Source organism: Manacus candei, unplaced genomic scaffold (assembly GCF_025592945.1).
Source record: "Manacus candei isolate 608988 ecotype Guabito, Panama unplaced genomic scaffold, ASM2559294v1 h1tg000078l, whole genome shotgun sequence".
NCBI lineage: Eukaryota > Metazoa > Chordata > Aves > Passeriformes > Pipridae > Manacus > Manacus candei.
The window spans coordinates 2,755,887-2,763,905 of record NW_026138126.1 but is presented as its reverse complement, the minus strand read 5'-3'; the positions used below and the strand labels follow the sequence as shown (position 1 = coordinate 2,763,905).

The 8,019-nt window shown below is 59.0% G+C and overlaps 3 protein-coding genes across 7 annotated transcripts; 2 read left to right on the top strand and 1 right to left on the bottom strand.

The window, feature by feature from the left end:
• Positions 1-748: 748 nt before the first annotated feature.
• Positions 749-1,359, bottom strand: RPS28 (ribosomal protein S28). Its single transcript, XM_051810794.1, has 3 exons — positions 1,242-1,359; positions 1,093-1,140; positions 749-1,018 (listed from the first exon to the last, which is right to left on the bottom strand). The coding sequence occupies exons 1-3, from the start codon at positions 1,278-1,280 to the stop codon at positions 896-898; spliced, it is 210 nt and encodes a 69-aa protein (XP_051666754.1). The 5' UTR covers positions 1,281-1,359; the 3' UTR covers positions 749-895.
• Positions 1,341-2,887, top strand: NDUFA7 (NADH:ubiquinone oxidoreductase subunit A7). 4 transcript variants are annotated; one of them, XM_051810788.1, is made up of 5 exons: positions 1,341-1,459; positions 1,602-1,651; positions 1,736-1,885; positions 2,028-2,170; positions 2,656-2,887. In XM_051810788.1, the coding sequence occupies exons 1-4, from the start codon at positions 1,409-1,411 to the stop codon at positions 2,131-2,133; spliced, it is 357 nt and encodes a 118-aa protein (XP_051666748.1). In that variant the 5' UTR covers positions 1,341-1,408; the 3' UTR covers positions 2,134-2,170; positions 2,656-2,887. The 4 variants fall into 4 exon arrangements, with proteins under 4 accessions (XP_051666748.1, XP_051666747.1, XP_051666750.1 ...); XM_051810787.1 differs by having other exon boundaries at positions 2,651-2,887; XM_051810790.1 differs by lacking the exon at positions 2,028-2,170.
• Positions 2,888-3,510: 623 nt separating this feature from the next.
• On the top strand, positions 3,511-7,541 carry CD320 (CD320 molecule). Of its 2 annotated transcripts, XM_051810779.1 has the most exons (5): positions 3,511-3,657; positions 3,835-4,044; positions 4,905-4,982; positions 5,338-5,486; positions 5,815-7,541. In XM_051810779.1, exons 1-4 carry the CDS (start codon positions 3,567-3,569, stop codon positions 5,481-5,483), a joined length of 525 nt encoding a protein of 174 aa, XP_051666739.1. In that variant the 5' UTR covers positions 3,511-3,566; the 3' UTR covers positions 5,484-5,486; positions 5,815-7,541. The 2 variants fall into 2 exon arrangements, with proteins under 2 accessions (XP_051666739.1, XP_051666740.1); XM_051810780.1 differs by lacking the exon at positions 5,338-5,486.
• The last annotated feature ends 478 nt before the right edge of the window (positions 7,542-8,019 follow it).

Sequence of the window (8,019 nt, the reverse complement as noted above, 5' to 3'; positions counted from 1 at the left end):
AGTCACACTGCCACTGACCTGCCTCAGTCAAGCTCAGAACATTGCAGGACAAAGAACACTCACATAAAAGATCACAGACCAGGGGCTACAGACTTGACTTGGCTTAAACACACCACAAACCAGGACTACTCTAAGCTGACAGAAAACACCAGTCCTTAAAAACCAGCCCTTGAACCAGGATAGTTTTCAGGCTCATTCCTAAATTTTTCAGCCATACTTTTGCTTCATGTAATATCCTAAAGCAATACATCTTGCTAGCTGATCTTGTGGTGGAGGGGAAAGCTGAAGAAAGTGAGATAGAGGAGTCAGACAAGCACTTGCTCTCTGCATGTGACTGACAGGAAGGACAGCAAGTAGGTGTATTTATAGCAGCATTCAGAGAACAGCTTACTGAGGACAGACAGACAGAAGCAGCAGGCTGTTGCTTTGCAAGCTAGTACCAAGCTTGATTTCCAACTTGTGATTAAATTCCACTGAGGTCCCGTAAGTTTCCAACGCCACTTCACTATTAAATAGAGAAAACTGCTTACCAGGAAGGTCAGGATTAAGGCTGCTGTAATCAAAACACGGTTATTTTTGTTGTGACAGGTCAATAAAAATGCAATAATATTACAACGAATGCATTACGTGCAACCCCAGCAACAAGCAGGGCGTGCTGCTGTCCCTACTGAGCCCGAGGAAAGCAGCAGGTGCTCAGGTATGAGACAGAGCTCCGAGGCACTCGCTGAGTGAGACCCAGGTACGGGGCTACTGGAAAAACCCTTTATTGCAGTGACAAGACCACCACGCTCCTCCCCACCCGCCAGGCTCCATCCCCTGACGGACGATGCAGGGACGGTCGACAGGCTCCATCCCCCATGGACGGCCCAGGGACGGGCGCTCGGGCAGGTCCCGCTCAGCGCAGCCGCCGGGCCTCGCGCTCCGACTCCAGCAGGGTGAGAACGTCTCCCTCTCGCACCGGGCCCTTCACGTTGCGGATGATGGAGCGGCTCGTGTCGTCCATGAACTCAACGCGCACCTGCGGGGGCGGCACCGCGTCAGCCCGGCCGGGCCCAGCCCCCGCACCCGCCCGGCCCGGCCCGGCCCGCTCACCTGCGTGCACTGCCCCTGGGACCCGGTCCGGCCCAGCACCTTGGTGACCTGCGGGGACAGAGCGGAGGGTCAGCGCGGCCGCGCGGCCTCCCTGGGCCCCCCGACGCTCCGCACACCCACCCCGGGACCCCCATGCCCCTCACACCCACCCTGGCCAGCTTGATGGGCTGCACGCGGCTCGTGTCCATGGCGGCTCCGCGCAGAAAGGGGCGGGGCCTCCCCGCGCCGCCTTATATAGCGCCGAGTCTCGCGAGACCCAGCGCGCCCCGCGCGCTCCCGGCGCCCCCCGCGGCGCTGCCCTTCACGGCGGCCCAAGATGGCGACGGCGACGGGAATCATCCAAAAGCTCCGAAACTTCCTGGCGGGGGTGAGCACAGCGCCGGGCCCGGGGGGCCGAGAGCAGCCCCTGCCCCGCGGGGCGCTGCGCTGCGCCACCGGCTCCGCGGAGCCCCCGGCGCAGCGCGGCGGCCGCCCCGCCTGAGCCGCTCCGGCCTTGCCTTGCCTTGCAGCGGAACCTCCAGGAGAAGCTGGCGCTGCGCTACGGGGAGATCGCCAAGAGGTGCCGGGGCCGGGCCGGGCGGCGGGCGGGGCGCGGAGCGGAGCCGGGGCGCCGCCGCTGATGCTCGGAATGCTCTCTGCCCAGGACCCAGCCGCCGCCGCGGCTCCCGGTGGGCCCCAGCCACAAGTTCGCCGATAACTATTACTGCGGCCGGGACGGGCGCCGCGAGTCGCTGCCGCCCGTGGTGGTGGTGGCGGCGCAGAAGACTCTAGCTGCAGGGACACAACCCGGCAGGTAGGTCTGGCCTGGGCGGTGCTGTCGCTGCTGAGCAGGCTCAGCCCTCATTTACACCAGGAGCGTGGTGCAGAGTTACCCAGGTTGGTAGAAGAACGTGGAAGTAATTGTTTGTCTCGGTGTCTCTTTGCGAATAAATGAGGTGGCAGGAAGTTCAGTTACTGTGCTCTGGAGCGCCTGTGTCCAGCTCTGGGGCATCCAAGAAAGATGTAGATGTATTGAAGCAAGCCCAGAGGAGGCCACGATGATGCATCAAAGGCTGGAGCCCCTCTGCTCTGGAGACAGGTGGGAGAGCTGGGGGGGTTCACCTGGAGAAGAAAAGGCTCTGTGGAGACCTGAGACCCACTTCCAATGCCTAAAGGGGCTCCAGGAGAGCTGGAGAGGGACTTGGGACAAGACCTGGAAGGACAGGACAAGGGGGAATGACTTCCCACTGCCAGAGGGCAGGATTAGATGGTATATTAGGAAGGAGTTCTCCCCTGTGAGGGTGGGGAGGCCTTGCACAGGTTTTCCAGAGCAGCTGTGGCTGCCCCATCCCTGGAATTGTCCAGGACCAGGTTGGGCAGGGCTTGGAGCAACCTGGGCTAGTGGAGTGTGTCCCTGCCCATGGACATCTTCAATGTCCCTTCCAACCCAACCCAAACCATTCTGGGACTGTGACTAACAGACCCCTCCAGGACTACTCCAACCTGGACTGATTAAACCTGAGTGTGATTTCCATAGAGTTACTAAAGCCTCTCCTCTCTCTTCCTTCCTCTGCCGCAGTTCAGACTCTGCAGTGACAACGACGCAGAAAAAAGCAGTGACACCAGGACCACCACTTAGGAAGTGGGAGATTTCCAAGGACCAGCCCTACCTGTGAGCAGAGAGTGAGCCAAGGCTGCATGATGGTGCAGGTGCTTCCAGAGCAGCTTCAGCAGGGAGGCTGTGGTGGATTTGGCTTCAGGAGTGCTGCAGGGAGCTGATATCTTACTAATAAATGTATTTAAAGCTGTGACTACACCCCCTCCCTGTTTTGTCTGTTCTGTTATTCAAGTTACTGCTCTTTAACGCCCATGTAAGGTTTGCTTGATGGAATAGCGACACAGCACAGGGATTTGAGCACAGGCTTGGGGGATTTGTGAGCCGTAGATGAAATGTCAGTGAAGAGCAGAACTGAGTAAAGCACAGCCTTGCCCACAGGGCCCGCTGGTGCTCTGGTTCTGAAGGAAGAGACAAATTCAGCAGCCTGTGGCACTTCCACCGCAGTCCCCTTGTCCTGCTGCGGCCACATGCAGCTCGGGTGCTGAGCGGCCCCTCCCCGGGGACAGCAGGTCACGGGCCGCCGCGGTGCTGATGGTTTCCCAGGGAACCGCGGGAGAGCGCGGCTGTTCCCGGAGCTTGGAGGGGGCTAATCCAGATAGCGGCAGCTCCGTGTGCTGGAACAGGCCGGTGCAGCCGAGGCGGGAGCGCTGCTGCGGGAGCGCCGCTCTGGGAGCGCTGCCCGGACCGAGCCGGGCCTGCCCGGGGGTCCCTCCGCCCCCCCTCACGTGACCCCGCGCCAGGGCCCCGCCCACCCCTCGCGCCCCGCCCCCCCGAGCATCCCATTGGTTGGTGGAGGCCGGGCCCGGGCGCACGCGCTCCGCATCTGTAGCGGCGCGAGCGGCGGCAGCGCGGCGTTCCATCGGCGCGGGCCCGCGGCATGGCCGGGCCGGGGCTGCCGGGGCTGGCGCTGGTGCTCGCCGTGCTGCTGCCGCTGCCGCCGCCGGGGCTGCCGCTCCCGCCGGAGAACGGTGAGTCGGGGGAGCGGCCGGGCGGGCGGCGCCCATTGGCTCCCCGCGCACGCCCTTCGCTCTCATTGGCCGGTGCCCGCGCGCGGGCTCCGCCGGGCGGGCCGTGAGGGGGGTGTGTGCAGGGGCTTCCCCTCCTGCCCCCCCCGCTCCCCTCAGCCCCTCACACCGTCCCCGCAGCTGCCCCGTCCCGCTGCCCCCCGGACCAGTTCCAGTGCGCGCCCGGCGAGCGCTGCTTCCCCCGGGACTGGCTCTGCGACGGCCACCCCGACTGCGCGGACGAGGAGGACGAGCAGGACTGCGGGACCGCGACCCCGGCGGAGCCGAGTCCCGGCGGCCCCGCGCTGACCCCGCCCTGGAGCTCGGCGGGGCCGCCCGCCGGCAGCGCAGGTACGGGGGGCGCGGGGCGGCAGAGCGGACGGAAGCCTTTGTTCCCCGCCGTCTCCGGCCTCTCCGGGGCAGCTGCGGGTCACTGTGGGTGGAGGAAGCGCTGCGGGAGACCCCCACCTTCAGCCGCCTCCGGTTGGGACGGCGCTGACGCCCCCCGGGGCTTCCTCGGGAAGCGCCTTTGTAGTACCCGCTTCCTTCTTCCAGAACACGCAACCCTCTCAGCGAGCCGGCGGCACTGGAGTCTGTCTGCCTCCCGAGCTCCTCTGATCCCTGGGGAATGGGCAGGCTGAGGGGAAGAGGATGAGGATGAGGATGAGGATGAGGAGGAGGGAGGCAGCTCTGGGCCGTCCGGTGTCCGGGCAGTGTCTGCACGCCCAGCACGGCCGGCGCCTGCTGCTCGGCTCCGTGGGGTGTTCTTTGTGCCTGGAAGTGCTGTTCTGGCTTCCCTTACCCGGGGGTTTCCGTGGTGTCCGGGAACTGCAGCACCATGAGTGTGGAGAGGAGGGGCATTACTGCAGGGGTGACAGAACTGGGTGTGGGTTTGGTGCCTGCACCGGTTCAGTTGGCAGGTGGGGAGATGAGCTGTGTTTTGGTTGTACCTGTGGCCTCCCAGTGTCTTGAGGACAGGTCGAGATGCTGCAGCTCCAGCTGGGAAATATCCCAGCTTTCACTGTTAGCGTTTCCAGTAGGACTTTTTTCCTCCAATGTGGGCTAATCACAGCGGCAGATAAATTGAAAATGACCTTTTGGCACTCTTGAGGTGAGCTGGGAACTCAGACAGGTGTGGGTTGGAGGTTGCTTTGAGGGCTGATTGTAAGGTAAGTTGGAAGCCTGATGGACTTGTCTCTCTTTCCTCACAGAGGCTTCAGCTACTCCTGAGCCTGGGGTCTCTGTGCCATCGAGGAGTCAAGGTTACACGTGGATCTTGATTGTTGCAGGTATGTGAGACTCAGACTGCTGCACGTGGTCTTGGTCCTGCCATGGGCTGTAAATTGAGTATCTTGATGAAGTCAATTCCAGACCTGTATAAGTAGCTGCTTTTGCTGTGCTGGGTGGGCTGAGGGAGGCCTGACACCACAGCTTAATTATTGCTCTGCCTTGGCTGTGCTGTGTCCTTGGAAAGGCCATGCCATGCGATCTGGCACTAACTCACTTCCCCTCTCTCTGTCCTTTGCCCTCAAGGGAAACTGCTCTTCTCTGGCTGTTGGCTCGTGATTTTGAGCAGCAGGGCCCAGTCCTGATGCCCAGACCGGGGCAGTCAGTGAGTCTCTGCTTGTGCATTCTCCTCTCCAGGGCTCCTCAGCATCCTGGTAGCTGCAGGTTCTGTTGCTGTGTGGGGCCTGTTCAAAGAAAAAAGCCGATCTAACACCGTCAGTCTTGAAAAAGCATCCAGGGAACAGCTTATGTCTGACAAAAGCCAGACAGGCTCCTTTCCCTGAAGGGTAAGTGTCTTGCACCCATGAGCTCTGTGTGCCTGAGGGAAAAATGCCTTCTTTCCCTGTGTTTCTGGCCTCTAGGGCTTTCCCCTACAGGAATTGCTTTTCCCAACTTTCCTGCTGCTGGTCAGCCAGGTGGTGCTGGAAGTTTCAATCTGCCCTGAAGCAGCAGAACTCTCCCTTTTCCTCTGCTGCCAAGGACATGGAGCACCCATACTAAGATACTGATCTTCTGATGTGTGTTTCTTTCTTTTGCTTTGCACTAACTGAAGTCAAACCAGATTTTTGCTCCAAGGACTGTCAGTAACCAGGTGTTTTTCTGTTTTGGTAACAGGGATCTTTACACTGAGGTGACGAGGTGGGACTAGCCTGGTCTCTCTCATGCTCACCACACAGCCTGACTGAATTGGACATCAGCTCTCAAATCTGGGTTGTTACACTGAATACCAAGAGGATGCTCCCCTTGGAAATAGGTCTTAGACTGTGGGACTACTTTGACTCTGGAAATAGCACAGGATCTTCCCTGGCACTGTGAAATCAGCCCTCACAAAGGTAGTAGGAATGTCTTCATTGTTCTGAGCTCCAGTTGTTAATGCTGATTCCCACTAGCGTGGCCTTGAACCCAAAGATGTTTTTCTTTGTGAAGTGCCAGATGCTATTCACTGTTTTCCTTCTACTCCTAGCCAAGAACCTTTTTTTGACCTGCTCCATTCTTCCCCCTGGATTTTGTCAGGGAATAGTGGCTTCCTAACCCGTTTCCATAGGAGCTCACTGACTCTGCACAGACCAGACAGATATTCCATGTTTGCACTAGTGTTTGATGCTGCTCAGTTCCACAACAGGTGGCTTTTACTGACGGTTCTACCACAAGGTAACAGTTAAAATCTTCCTGTTTGCTCTCACTTTGCTGTGCTGTCACCCAGGCCAGTGTGGGGCCAGGAGCTCCTCAGCCCCCAGGCAGGCAGCTCCTCACACACTCCCTCACACAAACACCTCCACTCTTTACTGACCTGCTCTGCCCACCCCAGTGCTGAATGCTGGCTGTGGCTCCTCTAACACTGTTAATGGTGTCTTCCTTAAAACTGTTCTGACACGAGTGATGTCTCTTGGGGGTCCGTACTGGGACCAGTGCTATCCCATGTCTTCATCAGTGGTGTGTAGAGTGGGATCAAGGGGACCCTCAGCCAGTGTGAGGATGAGACCAGGCTGCAGGGTGCAGCTGGGAGAGGGGGATGTCATCCAGAGAGACCCTCAGGCCCACAGGAACTTCCTGAAGGTCCATAAGGTCAAGGGCAAGGTCCTGCACCTTCATCAGGGCAGCTGCTGGAGAAGAGACAGCTCCGTGAGACTGTGTTGTGTCTTGTCCCTGTCTGAAGGGGGGTTGTAAGATAGATGGAGAGAGGCTTTTCACCAAGGTCTGTAGTGACAGGGCAGGGGGCAGCAATTACAAACTGACAGAGGTTGGGTTTAGGTGGGAGAAGGGGAAGGAAGGTCTTATGGTGAGGGTGGTGAGGCTCCAGCACAGGTTGCCCAGGGCAGCTGTGGCTGCCCCATCCCTGGGGCCAAGTTGGACAGGGCTCTGAGCACTTTAGTGAAGATGTCCTTTGAAATAAGCCACGTCTTGGGTCAGACACTGTGTGGCACACGGAGCTCCAGCCAAAGGGCTCAGTGCTGTGTGCCTTGGAACTGGCTGTGCAGGGGCAGATTAGTGCCTGGTGCCCTTGGGCCACGTGCACCTTGCACAAATGTTCACTCAGTGCACAAAGCTGCTGCCTTGGCTGCTGACCTGTGTGCCTTGAGGGTGGGAACTTGTCTTGCCAAGCAGACTCCAGTCATCAGCCTTGGAGCAGGGATCTTCCCCTCCTGGATAGCGTGTGAGTGCTGCCATACCCCATGGGAGAAACTTCTAAATGTGGTGTGGAGTCCTGAGTTATTCCAGGGCTGCTATTTTTAGTACCAAGGAGTTATTTGCAAGGGTGCACAACCTTGCTTCTGTTTCCATAGGGCCAGGTGGGAATAGCTGTTGTAACTGACACAGGAGAATAAAGAATGTGAAACCAATGACTGCTGGAATCTTTAATTTTCCTGGACTTGTGCATTTGCTTAAATTCAGTAGTTGGGAGTTCAGGGGCTGCATCACCACTGGATTGTCACATCCTGGGAAAGAGGATTCGTGGTGGGTGGGCTGGCACGGCCAGTAAGGGGGAGCAAGTGCTGCTGTGCCTGCCTGGGATGGACATGACTCCAGCACACACCAGCTGCAGCAGAAGAGTGAAATACAGGGAGCAGAGTGAATGGAGAGGGTGGGGACAGGAGGAACAGATGGCACTGGCACTAGGAGTGCTGTTGCCAAACAGGGGACAAGTGGGGAGTTCAACCTAGAACAAGGTGAAAAAACTGCCTGAACTTGTCCCTTCTTTGTCAGAGCAGTGCACAGAGCGGGGAATCCTGTAGAGCAGGAGGGGCTCCAGGAGTCCCAGCAGGACAGGGCTGAGCTGGGGGCTGTAGAAGTGCTGGTGCTGTCGGGGTCAGGTGGCCA

Excerpts from the sequence above, each read along its gene's own strand:
- CD320 (XM_051810779.1), top strand. The coding sequence starts at position 3,567 with ATGGCCGGGCCGGGGCTGCCGGGGCTGGCGCTGGTGCTCGCCGTGCTG. Across the intron at positions 4,045-4,904 it reads GCCGCCCGCCGGCAGCGCAG|AGGCTTCAGCTACTCCTGAG; the intron begins GTACGGGGGGCG and ends CTTTCCTCACAG. Across the intron at positions 4,983-5,337 it reads GTGGATCTTGATTGTTGCAG|GGCTCCTCAGCATCCTGGTA; the intron begins GTATGTGAGACT and ends TCTCCTCTCCAG.
- NDUFA7 (XM_051810788.1), top strand. The coding sequence starts at position 1,409 with ATGGCGACGGCGACGGGAATCATCCAAAAGCTCCGAAACTTCCTGGCG. Across the intron at positions 1,652-1,735 it reads TACGGGGAGATCGCCAAGAG|GACCCAGCCGCCGCCGCGGC; the intron begins GTGCCGGGGCCG and ends CTCTCTGCCCAG. Across the intron at positions 1,886-2,027 it reads GCAGGGACACAACCCGGCAG|GTGGCAGGAAGTTCAGTTAC; the intron begins GTAGGTCTGGCC and ends CGAATAAATGAG.
- RPS28 (XM_051810794.1), bottom strand. The coding sequence starts at position 1,280 with ATGGACACGAGCCGCGTGCAGCCCATCAAGCTGGCCAGG. Across the intron at positions 1,141-1,241 it reads AGCCCATCAAGCTGGCCAGG|GTCACCAAGGTGCTGGGCCG; the intron begins GTGGGTGTGAGG and ends CTGTCCCCGCAG. Across the intron at positions 1,019-1,092 it reads CCCAGGGGCAGTGCACGCAG|GTGCGCGTTGAGTTCATGGA; the intron begins GTGAGCGGGCCG and ends CCGCCCCCGCAG.